Genomic DNA, 21,186 nt, shown 5'->3' with positions numbered 1-21,186 from the left:
TTCTACATTCTTCATGGAAAATGCTTCAATACACAGGATTTCTTCATTCGCCAACTTGTTGCATCTGGCTCTGATCTGTTTGGTTTGAAGTTCTACGCCCCTTGGGTGATGCGGCTGATCAAACTTCACTCCGCTATCTCATATCAGCCCTCGGCCCGCAACCATCGGATCTTATTGCCTGATGTGGATATGTCTATTGAAGCCATCTATCCTGAGCCTGCCAAGGAACCTCTCGGTCTTCAGAATGCAGAGCATCAAAGTTTCACTCAGAACGTTGAAGGCATTAAAGCCGTAACTCGTGTGTATCCTTTGGCTGGCACTACACATGCACCGCATCCTGCTCTCACTAAAGCCACTGACAGTACAACTGCTCCACGACCCAAGAAGCGCACTCGTGTTCTCAACGACCGAGAGCTTCTTGTGGCTCTTCATCAGAAATAGGATAGGCATCATGACTGGCTGAAGCATCAGATGCAAAGCCTCTTGGTGGATGTTAATCGCATTCGCAATCTTGCCACCAAGAATGCTTTTGTTACCCATGAAACGTCTCGGCGCACATGAAAAGGGCTAACACTGATGTGTTCTGAAGATGATCTTCAAGAGGATAGCTTCACTGAGCGATTCAAGTTTGACTCCACACCTCCTCGAAGGGCAGTGCTGCGACGAACTCCATCCCTTGAAGACTCTGAGTTCTCTTCCTCTGCTGCAACTGTGACTGCCAGAGTGATCGAGGATGAAGACGATGCTACTTCACCGCCACCTCCTTCAGCACGCTTCGACTCTGCTCCAAGCTCTTCAGCACCGCCAAACACCACCAACGACCCTGCTGCTTCACCTACTCCTCATGGGAACGAGTAGATGCTCTATGTCTTCAAACCTTTTTGGTCCTTACTGACAAAAGGGGGAGAAGCATATGAGGTTGATAGTCTTCAAGCGGGCCATATGGGCAGGTGCTTTATATTTTGCTTCGTGCTTACAACTCTCGTTTTGCTACATTTGGTTCTTTGAGTTGTAACACTTAAACTCGATGGTCGTCTGCTACTTATCTGCCACTTTGTTTTGCGATGATAAATTCCGCATGTGCGACGATAAATTCCGCACTTAGATCATTCTGCAGACGTCCATTTTCCATTATGCATTGTCATTATCTTCATATACTTTCACATGCATAATGGATTGTCATCATAAGTTGAAGTGGATCTCCACAAGTACAACCTGCCATGTGCATTTGCATTCCAAAAGCAAATTACTTATATCCACATCTTCAGGGGGAGCCCTTGCAACTTATGAAGACAATTCCTTATCCTTTACAATTTCACAGATTATATTCCCCGTTGAAAACTTCAACTAGTTTGTCATCAATCACCAAAAAGGGGGAGATTGTAAGTGCATCTAGTGCCACCCCTAGTTGGTTTTGGAGTATTGACGACAAACCTAGTTGAGGGACTAATGTGTTTGTGAGAATTGCAGGATAACACAGGTAGAAGTCCCTCATTGATTCGGTTTTCCTACCAGAGATGACCCCTAAAAATGTATGAAGACATTGAAGTCAAAGGTGGTATATGAAGATATTCACATTGAAGACTATGACAAGAGAAGACACCGCATGAAGCCTATGGAGCTCGAAGACTTAGATCTTTCGTAGTTCTTTTTCTTCTGTGTTGAGTCATAGGAACCACCATACTGTTAAGTGGGGTCCAAGAGAACCAGTCAGAATGACTGAAGTGATGCCTAAACAAAACCTATGTCTTCGAGTGAAGACATTGAGAGCGAATCTTGTCCAGAGTCGGACAAGTCAGCCTTGCTTGTAGCCCAAGTAAAGTTGCCGTGTGAGTTTGAAATCTGACCGTTGGAACACGTGTCAGTTCCTTAGTGACCCAGGGTCATTTCGGACAAATCAGGTCGGGTTGCCAAGTGGCTATAAATAGCCCACCCCCTACAACCATAAACGGTTGGCTGCTCAGATTCAGAGTACGGCTTTTGTCGTTTGAGAGCAACCCACCTCGAAGCCTTTGAGAGAGAATTCCTTGCGAGGATAAAGCCCTAACCACCCAGAGCCAAAGAGAATTAGGCATCACTTAAGTCTTCTTGTCTGTGTGATCTGAAGACTTATTACACTTGAGGACTGTGCATCCTCCAGCCGGTTAGGCGTCGCGTTCTGAGCATCCAAGAGACATTGTGGATTGCCGGTGAACGAAGTCTGTGAAGGTTTGGGAGTCTACCTTGAAGACTTACTAGAGTGATTGGGCGAGGTCTGTGTGACCTTAGCTCAAGGGGAATACGGTAAGGACTGGGTGTCCTGAGCTGCGTGTTCAGGACTGGGTGTCCGGGACTGTGTGTCCTAAGGTTTAAATACCTAGCCGCCCTAACCAGACGTACAGTTGTCACAGCAACTGGAACTGGTCCAACAAATCATTGTCTGCAACGAGTCACTGGTTTCATCTTCCCTTCCCTTTACTTACTGTTACTCCTTGTGAAGTCATTGTATGATTGCACTATCTTTTATCTTCACTGAGTGATTGCGTTTTCTGTGTGGCTTCATAATATCTTCCTACTTGATCCTTACTACATTGCTGCTATTAGTCATTGTGCTTTCACTCCATTGAATACTTGACTATGGCTTGACTAGTGTAGTCTACCTTCCGCTGCAGGGTAATAGGTTTATTTCTATCGTTTGTCTTCATAACTTCCACATTTTGAAGACTTTCATAAAAATCGTCTATTCACCCCCCCCCCCTAGTCGATATAACGCACTTTCACATGTATTGAAGATGACATGATAATACAAACATCTGTAGGGCCATACACTATACTTAGCACCATTCTTTCTCCCTTACATTCTTCACTCTCGCTCTCAACAAAACTAAGTAAGAACATATCAGTAATAAAAAAAATCTTATTCCTTCCCTCTCATATGATCTGGCAGACCACTCTTTGTCTTCTCTCCTAACATAGCTAATAAGAAACTAATATCAAATGGATTCAAGATGAACTACACATGATGATGGTTTTGATCCAAAGGATAATTATTACCGATGGGAATATATACTACCGAGTTGGTTTTCAATGCTTGATGATAAGGGGTGCACATTTTCTTGGGACATAATATATTAGAGTCCTTTTCTCTTTTCTAATTTGAATTGTTTTTTTTTATTTGCCTCATTTATACCTTTGGTGGACACTCCTAAAACTTAGACAGTATCATATTTATGCCAGCGATGACAACCGATTGATGTCTAGGAACCACATGCCTTGATTTTGGTAGTATGTGTTGAGGAAAGACACATTTTGGTGCAAACAATTGAAATTTATTCACCTAATTAGTGTATTGTCTTAGTAAGTTAATAGTTTTTTTATGAGTTTTATTGTCTATTCTATTGCTATATTTTAGCTAAGTTTCCAGGCAACTGAATGGGGAATAAAGTAATAAGGGTCTGATCTAGACAGTATACATACATTTGTATAACTAGTGTGACTAGCGCACTTTGTCGCACGGGCGAGTGCGACAAGCATTTGTTTAAACGATTGCGATTTCTCAACTGTCATTTTGCCATGATGTCACTCATATGAAGTTTTTCAGGGGAATCTCACCACTATAAATTTTTCACATCGAAAATCAAATAGACATTATTGGTTCATTCATGTAGTGTGCTGGCTCCTTAGCCGCTACATATGGCATGACATACAATTAATGAGTAGTGAAAGAACATGTGGAAAAATAGGGAATAGTCTCCTTGCATCAGCCGTAAAAATAATCTAGTTAGACGATATACACCTGGTTAGATCATCCGGCGAGCGAGAGGTGCAATTTGGCCACCACGTACGGTGGCTGATAACTGTCGATACTACTCATCTTGTCCAATCAAGGGCTTGTGAGGCTTGCGCAAGGTGAGGCAAATTTTCGTGTTTTGACCCTTTTCTAAAACCTATTTAAAATTTGACCCTAGTTTGAAATTTTTTTTGAGATCTGACCCTTTTGCTACCACCGGAGTCCATGGCGGTAGGGTCTAACAACCTACCGCTAGGGACTTTGGCGGTAAGAAACATCGCTACCGCCAACCGGGCTGGCAGTAGCCTGCACAACCCTACCGCCAAGGTTCTTGGCGGTAGGCACGAGCACGCACTGTGTTCAATACTTAGAAGGTGCTTGGCGGTAGGCACGAGCACACACTGTGTTCAATACTTAGAAGGTTTTTGGCGGTAGGGCATGCAACCCTACCGCCAGGGACTTTTGCGGTAGGCTGTTATACCCTACCGTCATGGTCCCTGGCGGTAGCAAAAGGGTCAGATCTTGATTTTTTTTTTTAAATAAGGTCAAATCTCGAATAGGTTTTAGAAAAGGGTCAAAACATGAAATTTAGCCGCAAGGTGGGGTGCAAAATAACTATTTTCATTTGTTATCTTGTTCAGGACATGGGACCGTTGATACCAGCGAATAGGTGTCAGACCCATGGCGGCAAGCAAGGATAGTGGTTGTTGCTACTATTTCAGTTGGCGACTAGGGTCAAGTGGTGCATAGTGAGAATGTGTAGGCAGGATTTGGTCTACCAGAGCCGGCTAGGAGGGGATAGCGAGCAAGGTCGGTGTGAAGGCAGGCAAGGAGGTGCGTTGGGGGAGAGATGCGTCAAGAAAGGTTTACGCTGGAGGAAGACAGAACCCCTCAGAGCAAGGAGACTAAAATAGGAGAGATTTCATGAGGACTGAGGAGAGGAGATGTGATTAGGGGTTGTGATGGCACACGGTGGATGTTGTTTCACTTTTCACCTCCAGAACTCAATCACTATCATTGCACCGGTGGACTATGTGGTATGGGACCCATTCATAACTACAGGAAATGCACAAGTTGGAGTGAAAGAAAAATATGGCATATATTGAGTGAGGATCTAGCGGTTGGTAATACGTTCCTTGGGAAGTCTCTTGCAAGACTCGCAATCAACCATCCTTAAAAGTTTGTAGGACACGCCATGTGACTATATTGTATAGGACCCATTTGCAGCTCCTAAGAATTTCTCAGCTTGAAGCAAGATTAAAGAACTCAGATGGATGGCACATACGTAATACTTTTCATGTGGGAAGTGCCCCAAGACTCACAGTCAATCAACCTTAAAGGTCCATGTTTCCTCTGTCTAGATTTATTGGTCCCCTTGTACTTTCTATTAAACTTTAACCATCTATAAGAATAATAAAATATGAGATATCCTATCACAAGTATAGAACGTATTTGTATTGGAGAGAGGTTTCTCGTACTACAATTTGTGTGACTTATATTTTATACTTTATTAGTGAAATTAATGGTCAAATTTGAACCCAAAATATGAGGGCATCGATGAACCGAGATAGAGGAAGTATATAGGAAGTGCTATGACATAGAGTTTTCGTTTTCTATAATTATCTCAATGGAGGGTTTTTTTTTTGACATGATGACACCAGAGATTGAGCTTGTACTTCGTACTCGGAAATTGGTTAGAGAGAACGACTTAATTGTACAATTTTGATGGACACCATAAATGATATTTATGTAACCATTGGGCTTTATGGATTTCTGAGTCACAAAAGAATTTGTGTCGTCCAACTTCTTGCATTAGAGCGAGTAATACAAAGTGACATCTCAAAATAAGTACAATAAGGTCATGTAAGCGGGTTATAAAATATTAAATAATATATTCTAGCTACAGAGTTAGAGGGGAGAGAAGAGGAAAGAGAAGAGAATCGGGATGTAGATTAACAGCCAGGTGCAGTACGTGCTCCTAAAAACTTTGTGAAAGTATAGATGGGCCCTAGTACTATATATATTTATAACTTACTATTATATGTGCTGACTATAAAGTTGATCATACTCCCTCCATTCCAAAATATAGTGCGCCCGCGCTTTCCGAGGTCGAACTTTGACCATAAATTTAACGTACGAGACCGATTGCGGCGGGAGAAAAGTTACATAATTAAAAACTTCTTTCGAATACGAATTCACTGATATAATTTTTGCTCCCGCCGCAATCGGTCTTGGTAGTTAAATTTACAGTCAAAGTTGAAGCACGGGTATAGAGGAAGCACTACATTATGAAATGGAGGGAGTAGATGACATGGCAACATCCAACCTCCAACAGGCGACTATTATACGTGCTGACTATGAACCATGCCCTTAATGAGTCGGGACAGAGAACTAATACAAAAAATTATTATTATAATTATCTCAACGACCTAAAATCAAAACGTGATTTTTTTTTAATGGAGTACATTGGTGTGGCTTTCGATTTCACATATTTTTTGACCTAGTGCTTTCAGGTAAACAAAAGAAGGACAATTTCTATTTGTTGCTTTGGGTCAAGGAGTTAACCTTTTGCACAGAGCAACATGTGAGTGGACCGGCCCAATTAGATCTAAAGGAATCCGGTATGGTGGACTTCCTAGTTTTAAGATTGTTGTTTTGGTTGTTTTCTTTACATTTTTATTTTTATTTGTTGGTTTCATTTTTTGAACTTCTTTTTCCTCTTTTTCAAAAGGTGTTCCAAAAATTTATTAATGTTAACCAATTTAAGAAATGTTCATATTTTTAATGTGTTTTTTAGATTATTTCATGATTTTAAAAAATATTCAAAAATTTCTGAAAAATAAACACTTTAAACATAAATTATCATTGAAGTTTTTCAAAAATGTATTAAAAACTAACTAAAATCAGTAAGCCGATACAAATAACATGAAAAACAGCTAGGAAACTGCGTGACCCGCATATAGGGGCGCGTCTATGTCTCGCTTATGAGAGAATATCACATGAAAACCAAGTTTCGGTGGAAACCAGTGGAAACCGCGTGGAGTCGATGTTTAGAAGTTTCAAAAAATATGTAATGTTAAGAGTGTGGTGTTCTATTAGTATGTGAAATTTTCAAGTTCAAACACATCAATTACCATTTATGAGATGCGAAAATAACAAGATTAGCTTTGAATAGTGTCAAACACTAAACATCACTATTCATTGCCAAAAAATATATTTTCATAGCTTGTAATTGATAATGTGTTTGAACTTCGATCTTAGCATGCCAGTAGATCATTACCCTCTTAATATCCCATCTTTTTCCAGAATTTTTTGAAACATTCATATGTTGTTTCCACGAAGTTTTCGTTGAAACTTGGTTTCCATATGATGTTCTCTCCTCACTTATAATGAGACATACGGCTCCCTCGTGCTACGAGCATGCTACAGGGAGGATGGTGGGCCGGACCAGTAGGGACATGGGTCATCGCGCTGACATCACTTGATTTTTTCCTAGCAAATTTCTTTTTGTTTTCCTCTCTAAATGCTTATATTTCAAAAACTTGAATTTACTTAAAAAATTCAAAATCATGAATTTGAAAAAATCTTCACATAGTACAAAAAATGTTAGTGCACTTTTAGAAAATGTTGTTAACTTCTAAAAAATGTTTGTTACAATGAAAATGTATTCCCACGTATCAGAAACAAATGTACGCAATTTTTTTCAATGTGTATAACATAACAAAAAAGTTTGTGTAACGCTACACGAAAGTCATACCATTGATAATTGTACGGGGCATTTTAACGAGATGTTCCCGCATTTCAAAAATATATTAAGAATTTCTACTAATATGTGTAAGCAGTGTACAAAAATGTTTACGTAAGGTAAAAAAAGACCTCGTAAAATTTAGAAAGTAACTTGAAATTCTAAATAAATATTTCTACATGTTTGTGACATTTAAAATAATGTTTATACAATTTTAACAAATGTTGCATAGGTTTAAAATATATACTTCTATCCATTTAAAAAATGAATGTGACATTTGAAATAAATATTCAAATGTTTTCAAAAACTGTACGTGATATTTAAAAAGGTTAATGTGTATTCAAAAAAGTGCCAAAACATGTTTTTTTTAAATATACATCATGTATTTGAAAAAATCCAACATGTATATAAAATGAATTAACATATGGGATAAACATATACATTATGTACAGACAAAAAGTAGACATGTGTTAACATAAATAGAGAACTGATAAAACCGAAAAATAAACAAAACAGAAGCGAAGAAAACAAAAATATAAAGGTGAAATATAGAAAATCCGAAAAATGAAAACAAACCATAGAAAACCGGTGCAAAAAAGAAAAAAAAAAGTATACCTACTAATAAAGTACGGAGTGTTTCTGCCCGTCCTCCATCGTACGTTTTATAAAAATCCCCATGGTGTCTTTTCAAATAACCCACGGTCCAGTATTAAGTCCCTCTCCTTTCTCTTTATCTGTTGGCTTCGGCCCAGCTTCTGTAGCCACTGTCGCCCGCACGTGGGTGTTGGTTGATATCCCGCATTCAGCTGCAGTAGGCCCAGTTCCCTCTACTTTCAGCCCGTTTACGAACCTGGTCTTTATTATTTACCGAGAATGTGTTAAAAATGATCATGCTATGACTTTGCAACCGCAACTCGGATTATATTTATAATGCTTAGTTTCCAAGTGCGCTATTAGTGGTTGGTGCTAGCTAATATAAAATTGTTTTTAGGACATAACCTTAATTAACCTAATTAATTGCTTTGGAATATTAAAAAAAATTCTACCACATTTAAATTGGCTACATATGTTAAATAAATTATGTTATAAGGGTCTGCAATGCACCTTTTTTCTACAGACTAAGGAGTAGCACAATTTAAATTGGCTACATATGTTAATGAAATATCTTAGAAGGGCTAGCATTGCATCCTTTTTTGTGCAGACTAAGGAGTAGCGAAAAATATTTGTGCTTTGTGGGATTGGAACTCATGACCCCAAAGGTTCCAACCAGCTGACCTAGCATGTGCTTGTGCTAAAAAATAGGTTCATTATTTAATTAAAAAGTCCCACCTTGACTCTTTGCACGAGAATACATCAATTTATATACATTTGTAAATTGTGTGGAAATCAGGAAGCCACTTCAGGAACTAAGGAATACAGGAAACGAAGGAATTAAATGGATTTGAGCTAGCATGGCTAATTGGCTCTAAATAAATAAAATTGTTGAATTTGCATGGGCGGTTGTGTCAATATAAATAAGGCGGGTTTGTAAGTAAGACTAGATTTCTGGGATTGTTGATATGAGGGGGACCTATAATTAATGAATTAATCCTTCCGGAGTCCATCATCTTGCATTAATAATCCATTTTTTAAGACTTTCTTGAGACAACCACAACAAAGGAAGGAGCACATTTCAACCTTGGTGTGCGTATCCCTGCTGCCGTCAGGTGGCACCGTCCAGATATTGTCGTGTCACATTGATATACGTTCTGGTGAATATGTCAATTACTTGTCCTGTTGCAATGCACATGCATATGTGCTAGTAAGAAAACAAGGGCAAAGCAAACATACGACGCCACGAGAGTGGCTGTGAGCGGTCGACGAGGAATCGGTACGGGCAAGACATACCTCCTACTCCCAGACCCATGTGGTGGCCAGCGAGGTAATGTCTCGTTCGCCCAGGCGCGACTTTGGGCCGGCCCATGTGGGGCGAAATTCACCCTTATTTCCTTTCCTTTCATTTCTCTTCATTAAAAATTGTCAGGCTTTTAAATATAATTGTATTTAAAATTCATGAATTTAATTTGTTTTTTAATTAGAAAAATGTTTGTGAGTTCAAAAAATGTTCTTGAATTTCAAAAATGTTTGTGAATTTAAAATATTCCTGGAATTAAAAATCGTTCGTGACTTCATAAAATGATCATGCTTTCGAAAATCATGATGAATAGAAAAATTGTTCCTGAATTTGAAACAATATTTGTGTAATTGAAACAATCTTCATGATTTCAAAACTATTAATCACATGTAAAAATGTTCACGAATTTGAGAAGTATTCAAGATTTCAAATTTTGTGCATGATTTCAAAAAATATGTTTTGGAATTTAAAAAAAATTGTTCATGATTTTAAATTTTGAATTGGTCAAAGCTTTTCTCAATTAGATGATCAATTTTTGACTAGATGAACTTTTCTGAAATTCATTAACGTTTTGGAAGTTTATGAACGAATTTTTATTTTGATGAACAAAGTTGGCATTTTTTTATGAAAAATTGAATTTGATTAGCAGTTTTTGAATTTGGAGAAATTTTTTTAAAAAATTCTTATTAAAAAACATCTTAAAATGTAAGAGAAAAAAGAATGGAAAACATTAAGAAAAAAGAAAAACAAAAGAGAAAAGGAAAATGTAGATAAAAAATAAAAGAAAAAGAGAAGGGAAAAAGTAAAGTAAAGAAAAAACAAAAAATGAAAGAAAATCGGGAAAACCAAAAGTGTGAACAGTTTGTGTGTGTGTGTGCGTGCGTGCGTGCGTGGGTGTGGGTGGGTGTGGGTGCGTGCGTGCGTGCGTGCGTGTGCATGCGGGCGGGCGTGGGCGTGCGTGCTTGTGCGTGTGCGTGTGCGTGTGTGTGTGTGTGTGTGTGTGTGTTTGTGTGTGTGTGTGTCCTACTCGGGAAGACAAGGCGATGGCGGCTCCCTAAAGATAGAATAAGGTTCTGTCTGTCTAACCCATTCTGGTGATGCGTCTAGCGTATCGAAGGGGGTGTGAATGTGTGTCTCCACCGGATTTCACGGGATTCGGTCGGTGCTGCTCTTTGGTTGATCCATTTGGTTTCAGTTTTTGTTCATCTTCATTCGTGTGTCTAAAGATTGGATCCTTTCGATGTATAAGTCTCTTCATCGGCGATGGTTGTTGTTCTGATACGTTGGTCCTATGAGGCCTTAGCACGATGATTCCCTATTGTCTACTACAACAAGTTTGGCCCAGCTCAGGTGAGAGAGGGATGATTAGAGCGGCGCGCCATCGGCTCGCTCCAGTACATGTAATCCTTGCTAAGGTGGTCTATGAACATGGATGTAATCTTTCTTATTTATGTGCTCTTTGTACTGACATGACAAGATGAATAGATCAAAAGTTTTCTCGCAAAAAACTCTACACAGTTCTTATTTCTTTGTTAAAAAAATCATTGTGTATTTCATAGAATGTTCGGGGTGTATTTAAAAACTATGCATCATGTATTATTAAAAAATGCATCATGTTTTAAAAAATCATCGAGTTTGAAAAATCAATTAATATTTGAAAATTTGTCCATCAAGTATTTTAAGAATTATGCTACTGTACATTTTTAAATGTTCATAATGTTTAAAAAAACATATTTTATGGTAAAAAATGTTCATTGCGTTAAAAAATTCCATCCTGATAAAACAGTTACATCACTTATTTTATAAATTGTCACCTTGTATTTATTCATCGTCTAATAAAATATGTCCTCATGTAATTATATAATGTCCACCGTGTATTTAAAAAATGTTCATAGTATATTATTAAATAACTATGCATGTCAAAGAAAATGTTCATCTCGTGTTTAAAAAATGGTTGTTTGCGTATATAAATTTTTTTTCATCATGTATTTCAAAAGTGAGATCATAGTGTATTACAAAAAATGGTTATTTTGCATTAAAAGTTGGTCTTAGTGTATTTTTCCAAAAAGTTTATTGCGTACATAAAAGGACAATTCACCGTTTACGAACTGACAGCTCAAAGTTTGCAAATCACGGAATGAATTCTTTCCAAATTATCATTCGAAGTTGGTACGCACGTACGTACATTCATGCAGTGCTTTAGATATTTGGATGAATAAATCTAAACTATTCAGGAAAAAAAATATTAAAGGTTGGAGCATTAATATAGAGGCTGCCATGAAGAAGAAGAAGAGAGAGTTGTTGTTGGAGTTCGATATCCTAGATGTGTTCTCTGAACACAACCAACTTGATGCAAACGACAAAGCCCGTATGATTGAGATTAAAGATGAATTGAACCATATCTGGCATAAAGAGGAGATTGCCTTGTGGCAACGGTCCAGAGATCGTAAGATTAAAGATGGGGACAAAAATAATGGATATTTCCACACTCTGGCTAATCATAGACATAGGAAAAATTATCTTTCTGAATTGATTGGTGACAATGGCCCTGTCCACACTACTAATTGTTGGGTTTCGTAGTAATTTCAAAAAATTTCCTACGCACACGCAAGATCATGTGATGCATAGCAATGAGGGGGAGAGTGTTGTCTACGTACCCAACGCAGACCGACTGCGGAAGCGATCACACAACGTAGAGAAAGTAGTCGTACGTCTTCACGATCCAACCGATCAAGCACCGAAACTACGGCACCTCCGAGTTCGAGCACACGTTCAGCTCGATGACGATCCCCGGACTCCGATCCAGCAAAGTGTCGGGGAAGAGTTCCGTCAGCACGACGGCGTGGTGACGATCTTGATGAACTACAGCAGCAGGGCTTCGCCTAAACTCCGCTACAGTATTATCGAGGAATATGGTGGCAGGGGGCACCGCACACGGCTAAGGAATAGATCACGTGGATCAACTTGTCTGTCTTTGGGGTGCCTCTACCTCAGTATATAAAGGAGCCAAGGGGGGAGGGGGCGCCGGTCAGGAGAGAGAGGCGCAGGAGGAGTCCTACTCCTTCCGGGAGTAGGACTCCCCTCCAATCCTATTCCAACTAGGATTCCCCAAGTGGGAAAGAGGGAGAAGGGTGGCCGGCCACCTCTCCTAGTCCTAATAGGACTAGGGGAAGGGGGGAGGCGCGCAGCCCTTGTGGGCAGCCCTTTCACCTTTCCACTAAGGCCCATGAAGGCCCATATGGCTCCCGGGGGGTTCCGGTAACCTCCCAGTAACCCGGTAAAATCCCGATTTCACCCGGAACACTTCCGATATCCAAATATAGGCTTCCAATATATCAATCTTTACGTCTCGACCATTTCGAGACTCCTCGTCATGTCCGTGATCACATCCGGGACTCCGAACAACCTTCGGTACATCAAAATGCATAAACTCATAATATAACTGTCATCGAAACCTTAAGCGTGCGGACCCTACGGGTTCGAGAACAATGTAGACATGACCGAGACACGTCTCCGGTCAATAACCAATAGCGGGACCTGGATGCCCATATTGGCTCCTACATATTCTACGAAGATCTTTATCGGTCAGACCGCATAACAACATACGTTGTTCCCTTTGTCATCGGTATGTTACTTGCCCGAGATTCGATCGTCGGTATCCAATACCTAGTTCAATCTCGTTACCGGCAAGTCTCTTTACTCGTTCCGTAATACATCATCTCACAACTACCATATTAGTTGTAATGCTTGCAAGGCTTATGTGATGTGTATTACCGAGAGGGCCCAGAGATACCTCTCCGACAATCGGAGTGACAAATCCTAATCTCGAAATACGCCAACCCAACATCTACCTTTGGAGACACCTGTAATGCTCCTTTATAATCACTCAGTTACGTTGTGACGTTTGGTAGCACCCAAAGTGTTCCTCCGGCAAACGGGAGTTGCATAATCTCATAGTCATAGGAACATGTATAAGTCATGAAGAAAGCAGTAGCAACATACTAAACGATCGGGTGCTAAGCTAATGGAATTGGTCATGTCAATCAGATCATTCAACTAATGATGTGACCTCGTTAATCAAATAACAACTCATTGTTCATGGTTAGGAAACATAACCATCTTTGATTAACGAGCTAGTCAAGTAGAGGCATACTAGTGACACTTTGTTTGTCTATGTATTCACACATGTATTATGTTTCCGGTTAATACAATTCTAGCATGAATAATAAACATTTATCATGATTATAAGGAAATAAATAATAACTTTATTATTGCCTCTAGGGCATATTTCCTTCACTAATGAGATGTTGGAAGTGGCTACCTCCTTTTATAAGGAGTTGTTTAGGCACGAGGAGAAGCATAATATTAAATTAGGGCCTTCCTTCTGGAAGGAAGAAGACATGGTTACCCAAGAGGAAAATGACATGCTACGGAGAAACTTCACTGAAGAGGAGATTAAAGAAGCCATTTTTGGTTCCTATGCACATGGTGCTCCGGGTCCTGATGGGTTGTCCTTTTTGTTTTATCAAACCTTTTGGGATGTAATTAAAGTGGATTTTATGGCCCTTGTTAGAGATTTTGAAGAGGGTAAACTTGATCTTTATCATTTAAACTTTGCTCTAATTGTTCTTATCCCTAAAGAACCTAATGCCAAGGAGATGAAAAATTTTAGGCCTATCAGCCTTAGTAATTGTGGTGTTAAAATATTTTCTAAGGCCATGACTAATAGGGTTTCCCCTACTAGTCATAGACTTATCTCTTTAAACCAAACAGCTTTCATTAAGGGGAGATATATTCTAGAAAGTGTGCTGATGGCTCATGAAGTTATCCATGAGGTTAAGAGATCTAATTCTCATGGTCTAGTTTTGAAACTGGATTATGAGAAAGCTTATGATAGAGTTAGCTGGGATTTCCTATTTGATATGCTTCACTCGAGAGGTTTTGGGGACAAGTGGATTTCTTGGATTAAAACTATTCTCTTATAGAGTACCTATTGTGTTCGTATTAATGATACTATAGGCCCTCACTTTATGGCTAGAAAAGGGCTCAAACAAGGTGATCCTCAATCCCCACTGCTATTTAATTTGGTTGCGGATGTCTTTTCTAAGATGTTACATAAAGCCACCTCTCAAGGTTTGATTTCAGGGCTTCTGCCTCGGGTTATTTCTGGGGGGGTCGTCAACTTGCAATATGCTGACGATACTAGAAAATTCTATTGATAAAGCCAGGAATTTTAAATGGCTATTGTCTTGTTTTGAGAACCTGTCAGGGATGAAAGTCAATTTCCATAAAAGTGACTTGCTTACTATCAATGTTGATGATACAATTGCAAAAGAATTTGCCCAGATCTTCTGTTGCAAAATTGGGGATTTCCCCATTAAATATTTGGGGGTGCCTTTGCACTATGACAATCTCAAGAAAGAAGACTTACAACCTATCATTGATAGGATTATTAAAAACATTTCTGGTTGGTTAGGGAGGTATCTTACCTATAAATGCAAAATCATTTTGCTATGTGCTTGCATTATTAGCATTCCAGCTTATCTTATGACAATGATTAAATTCCCTAAATGGGCTATTAATGCCATTAACTCTCAAATGGCACACTTTTTCTGGGGGGACATGGATAACCAGCATAAGTATCACTTGGCTAATTGGGGCATGATCTCTAGGAAGAAAGAATTTGGTGGTTTAGGTATTCCTAACCTCAGAGAGTTTAATATGGCCTTGCTGGCCTCTTGGGGGAAAAGATTCTTTGACAATAATGACAGTGATTGGAAGAAAATTATTGCTTACAAATATGACATTAATCATCCTAATATTCTGTGGGCTAGAAATGGGGTGGGCTCTACCTTCTGGAAGAGTGCTACCTGGGCTTTATCTGCTGCAAAAACCTTTTATAAGTGGAAATTGGGCAATGGGGAGAGAATTAGCTTTTGGCATGACACTTGGATTGGGGATTGTTCCCTTAAAACTCAGTTTTGGGAGTTATATTGCATTTGTAACCAGACTGAGTGCTCTGTAGCAGAAGTTTGGGATGGTGAGAACCTTAAGCTGGCCTTTAGGAGATGCGTAGATGAAGTGGTTTATGATGGCTGGAACCAATTGGTTAGTCTGGTTAAAAACGCCCAGCTTAGTGAGGTTACGGATACTCCCGTTTGGTCTCTGGAGACAAATGGGATATACTCTGTCAAATCATTTTATAAGCAGATTAACTTTGGGGGCGGTCTCCATTGTTGGAGATAAGCTGTGGAAAGTTCTGTGCCCACAAAAAAATCATGTGTTCTTATGGTTGTGTGCTCATAACAAGGTGCTTACTCGCGATAACCTAGCCAAAAGAAGACCAGTTGAGGATATTTCCTGTCTTTTTTGCTGTGAAAACGAATATGTTCATCATCTTTTGTTCGATTGTGTGGTGGCAAAACAAGTTTGGGATTTTGTTGCTAAGTGCTCTGACCACCCATATATTTCTAACTTTAGTGATGTTCATGCCTTGTGGCAGAAACATAAGGAAAAACATGTACTTAACTTGATGGTAGTTGCATCCTTATGGAGCATTTGGAAATTAAGGAATGATTTTTTGCTTTCAGGGCCGTACCTGGAGAAATGTCAGATGTGTGCTAGCAAAACTAAGCTCCCACTTGCATCAATGGAAGGTTATCTGCAACGACACTCAGGCGACCTTGCTACGTCAGTACATCCGTCTCCTGGACAAGCGACGGAGGGGAACTCCTGCGGATTGCCTGGAGGTGACTTCTGGGAGCAAGATCTGAATTTGTAGTAGTCGAACTTCAAACTATCTCTTTTCAGGTCGATGGACCTTGTAATAAGTAGTTGAACTTCCAGTAGCGTTTGGTGTTTGGTGATTGTTTTTTGCTGTGGCTGAGTCAGGGGCGGTCCACATATATACGGGGCCCGGGGCAGGAAGACAACAAGGGGCCCTTGTTTTTTTTCTTGACACACATGAACTGAAAAACATTTTGTATGTCAAAACCAAAGTAAATATTCAGTAGATGGAATAGATGGATCCATTATCTTTGAATTCTAAAACTAACTCTACAATTTATTTATCGACCAAGAGAACTTCAAAAATTTACTATATATTGCCAGTTGCAGTGATTCTTGAAAGAACTACTCGTCCTGTAAAAAACCGTCGATGGATTTTTTGGGAATTCTACTTGTTCATATATACATGTTTTTTTTCTCATATTTAGAATTCAAAGATAATGGATCCATCTACTGAATATTTACTTTTGTTTTGACATACAAAATGTTTTTCAGTTCATGTGTGTCAAGAAAAAAAAACAAGGGCCCCTTGTTGTCTTCCTGCCCCGGGCCCCGTATATATGTGGACCGGCCCTGCATGACTAGGCCTCCGTGCTGGACCACTGCAACGGCCTCCTGCTCCTCCGTCAGGACAACCCCCGCCTCTACTACGTGTGCAATCCGGCGACAGTGTGATGCGCCCGCTTGCCTGCCTTGCCCACTTTGTATTTTTGGAGTATCTTCCTCGCCTTTGACCCGGCCGTGTCACGCCACCACGAGGTGTTCCTGTTCCTGCGGACCATGACACAGCTGCGACCTGTAAGGGAGGCAGTCCGATCCGGCGTCAAAGCACAAGAACTGTTATGCGGCTTGTTTGAAGAAGACCAACCATATGAAGAAGAGGGAAAAGAAGAACAAGGTGAGGTTGAACAAATACATGAGCTAGTTGTCGAGGATCAGCCCGAAGATGAAGTGTTGTCTTTAATGGTGTTCTCATCACGGACTAACACGTGGGAGAGCCGAGAGTTTGTGCCCGGAAGTTGTTGCACTTCTCAGCACCTCTACGACATGTTGCCAGTATCTTTACCTGTATACTAATAAACTAGCTATTGCTTCTGGTCGACCGTTGTGGTTGTTTTGCAAAAAGTCCCCTCGATTTACAGGAAATCAACCCGCAGTCCCTGTTTTAGTGGCACTCAGAGAAAACGTTTCACTTTTACAAAAAAAAACCTATGGGCATTTCAATTCAGTCCGCAGTCCTTTCCTTCCTTTTATCCACTCTGCGCCGGCGGCTACGCCCATTCCGTCGTGCGCCGGCGGCCGCCGTGCCTCGCGCGGGGGGATGGAGTGCGCTCGCCGGGAGGATGGACGGCGCGGAGAGGCGCGCTCGCGCCCGAGCTCCTGTGCCCGCGCCTCGCGCCTCCTTGCACCGCTCCGGCGGCCACTCGCCACACGCTGTCGCCGGCGACCATAAACAGCGACCGTCGCACCTCTACGCGCGCTATCCCGAGGCCCCAGCCACGCCACGCCGCCGTCTTCCGCAACCCCGGCCTCCTCCTCGACCTCGCCTCTCCGTGCGAACAAACGGCGTTGCCGGCGGCGGCCACGGCCACCGTGCTTGAGCTGACGGGCGCCGACCGCACGGGGCTCATCTCCGAGGTGTTCGCCGTGCTGGCCTACATGAGCTGCAGCGTCGTCGATGCCAGGGCGTGGTCGCATCGCGGCCGCCTCGCCTGCCTCGTCTACCTGCGGGACGAGGATGTGGCCGCCGCCGGTGTGGAGCGCATCGAGGCCCGCCTCGCCCCCCTCCTCCGCGGAGACTCGGAAGCCAGCGGCGGCGCCGTGGCTGCCGTCCCCGCCGGCTCCATCCCGCACGCTGACCGACGTCTCCACCAGCTCGTGTATGCCAGCGGCGACTAGGAGCGCGCATTGCCAGCTCCCTCGGTGTCTGTCGAGAGCTGGGCCGAGCGCGGGTACTCGGTGTTCAACATCCATTCCACAATCATCTCTTGTACAGTGGCTGAGGAAGATCCAGGAAAGCAAGAGCTGCGCAAGAGTGGGCAGGATCAGGAAGAAGCACGGTGATGGAACCTTAGCAGTAGACCAGATGCAGACATGTACATAAGGGGATCCGATTACGATTAGATGATGCAGACCGTGTCCTTGTCCAACAAAACTCAATCGAGTGTTTGACCCGGATTGTTCTTTTTTGCTATAAGAAGGAAGAGTACTACGCTGGAATCTCCATCACGTTAATTGTCGACGAAACATCCAATGTTTCCGCCGAGTTCGCAGCAGGAAGGAGCTCAGAGTTCGCCAATGCCTCCTGCGGTGTCTACACTCTACACCAGAGGTATGCTTCCCCTTGAACCATGTTAACACGTTATGAGGATCCATGGCCTCTTCTTCTATTTCTTCAGTGCTACCGTCTTGCTCGTCAGAGGAAACTGGTGCAGTTTCTGCTGCATCTTCCTGACACTGGTCCTCAACCATCTTGTTTTGCTCTTCGTTCTGAAGATCCATGGCCTCCTTTTCCAATTGTTGAGTGGGTACAGCAGTTTCCATATCATCACCTAATTGGTTGCAAACAAAATTCTCATCAGTTTCAGATACGACAGTCAAGAGCGTCACAGGAGGAAGAAGCTCCGAGTTCGCCGGAGGTACACAAACATCCGTCCAGCACTCCAATGTTGCCTACGGCGTCTACACCAGAGGTATACTTCCACTTGACCCTGTTAACAAGCGCCGCGAGCAGAGTAGACACCGGCCAGGTCCAACATTTGATTCAGCCATGTATGCACAGAGCGTCAATCATCATCCAAATCCATACATTGCGTTAATTTTCAGACCCTCTAGGTGATGCTTTTTCATGTCTAGAATTGACCCTCGAGGTGATGCTTGTGTAGAATTCAGCATGTTAGGCAAGAGTGTTAATCAATCTACTATAATATCAGACATGAGAGACCGGTCCAATTTTTCTTCACTACCTCGGAATAAGGAGCTCAAGTCTGTAGTAGCAGGACTCATAAGAAAATGCATTGTCAGATATATGTAGTAGAATATGAATCTGTTAATCTGTTGAAAGATAAGGAATCTACTTGAAAGATAATGACAAGAGAGACCAGTCCAATTTTTCTTGTAAAGTGCATGCTGTTTAAACTTTTAAATGTTCATGTATACCTCTGTTTCTTTCTCATTGAGTTTTGGTACATTTGGTATCGTTCGATATGCTATCTAATATAGAGTGTGTGGCCCCACTTCAGTTGTTCAATTATTTTTCACTTAGCAGCGGGTGATTGATGGACCAATTATGCCAGCAATGTCCTTAATTTCAGAGAAGATGCAAAACAGATAACATGGATGAGCTTGAATAACTGCCGATAGTGTAGCTTTCTGCTGGACCATATATTCTGCCTGGAGAAGTTTCAGTGACCAATGGAAGCTTTGGTATATTTTTTTCAAGCAAAAGTAATCGTCTATTACCCATGTCAGGTTTCGACTCAAATTGTGGTGCTTCTGTTGGCATTCCTTATCTTTTATGCCTGATGTGAGTCTTAGTGCTAATAAGAACTATTTTTTCCAAATGGTAAATCTACCTTTTCCCCATCATGTGACTTAAAGCTAATCTATTCATGGTTAGTTTTCCTTCCTGTATAAAGGTCATCTGTTCCGGTACAGTTTTTCTTCGCTTTCTTTTACTGTAACATAGACCATGCTCACATGGTCGCAAATTGTAAACAGAGATGGAAACGTGCATACAGATCTCTCAAGCATGCAATATTTTTCCAGGGTGACAATTTTTTACATGGCTTTATATCTGAAGACACCTTTTGGTTGACTCTATTTGTTGTATATAAGTTCTATCCAAATGTACCTTTGGATGCTTATACCATAACTGATGGCCCTGGATAAGTTATATCTGAAGATACCTTTGGTGACCCCTTTCTATGTTCATTGGTGAATAATAGCGGAAAAAAAACTCGAATGAAACACTGAGACGACATAGAGGAACACTACTTGGGGCAGTACAATGTTATAGAGGTCGCTTTGTTGAGAGGTGAGCAAATACATGAAGCCAACAGAGCAACTGGGTGGGTGGATCATGACTAGCTCTGATTTTCTGTACGATTATTTGTCCTGCTCTTGCAATTCTCACACTCTATGTGAGAGAAGATCCCACAAGAATTATCATTGTTTGTGTTTAAGAGGGCCGTAAGGTTTATCCATATCATAGTGAGGCGTTGAGTTACGTATTTGCTATAGACTAGATGACTGAATCTCAGTCAAGTTTTTCAAACATGCAAATTATATCACAGTTAATTCTTCATTCTTCAGCAAGGCAGCACAAGGGGACTACATGGAGCAACAACACCCGAATTTATTTATGCATTTGCTTTAGCCAAGATATCTCAATCCCGGGCGACTTTTCAAACATGCAAATTATGTTACGGTTCATGTTGCGACGCATGGGCAATTAAATGAAGAGGGGCAATTATTCGTTTACAAGGGATAATGAGATGGGGAACGGAAAGAGAGACAATGAGTGCAGTTCATCTCGCAACGAGAGTGTCTCCTTTTTCTGAGAGCGTGCGTGTTTGAATAGGCAAGTCCTTATGTTTGCTCCAAGCCCAAATAGTGCAAAAAACAATTACAAATATAATATAATTTTCAAAAAGACAACATTTTGTAAAAAAAATCTGTTAAAAAAATTCCTTTTTAGAGAAATGTTCCAATTTACTAAAAATGTTAAATAATCTTTAAAAAGTGTTCCGGTCTTTATGTAAACGTTAACTTTTATCAAAGATAAGAATTTTTCCATGTTTAACCTTATCATCGACATTTATTAAAATTGGGTATAAGAAAATGATGCACAATGGCACATGAAGCAGGTTTTTTAGGCTAACCACACGCTTTATTAATTGCTCAATAATGTTGTGACGATTACACGTTTTTTGGCACATGAAGCAGCTGTCCCCATTTTCTCGCCCGGTGCAACGCACGGGCATTTGTACT

At 41.0% G+C, this 21,186-nt stretch overlaps 1 protein-coding gene across 1 annotated transcript; it reads right to left on the bottom strand.

The window, feature by feature from the left end:
- Positions 1 to 17,403: 17,403 nt before the first annotated feature.
- LOC125554478 lies at positions 17,404 to 18,526 on the bottom strand. Its single transcript, XM_048718026.1, has 2 exons — positions 17,911 to 18,526; positions 17,404 to 17,844 (listed from the first exon to the last, which is right to left on the bottom strand). Exons 1-2 carry the CDS (start codon positions 18,166 to 18,168, stop codon positions 17,404 to 17,406), a joined length of 699 nt encoding a protein of 232 aa, XP_048573983.1. The 5' UTR covers positions 18,169 to 18,526.
- Between the last annotated feature and the right edge of the window lie 2,660 nt (positions 18,527 to 21,186).

Source organism: Triticum urartu, chromosome 4, assembly GCF_003073215.2.
Source record: "Triticum urartu cultivar G1812 chromosome 4, Tu2.1, whole genome shotgun sequence".
Lineage (NCBI taxonomy): Eukaryota > Viridiplantae > Streptophyta > Magnoliopsida > Poales > Poaceae > Triticum > Triticum urartu.
This window is presented reverse-complemented; position numbering and strand designations above follow the sequence as displayed.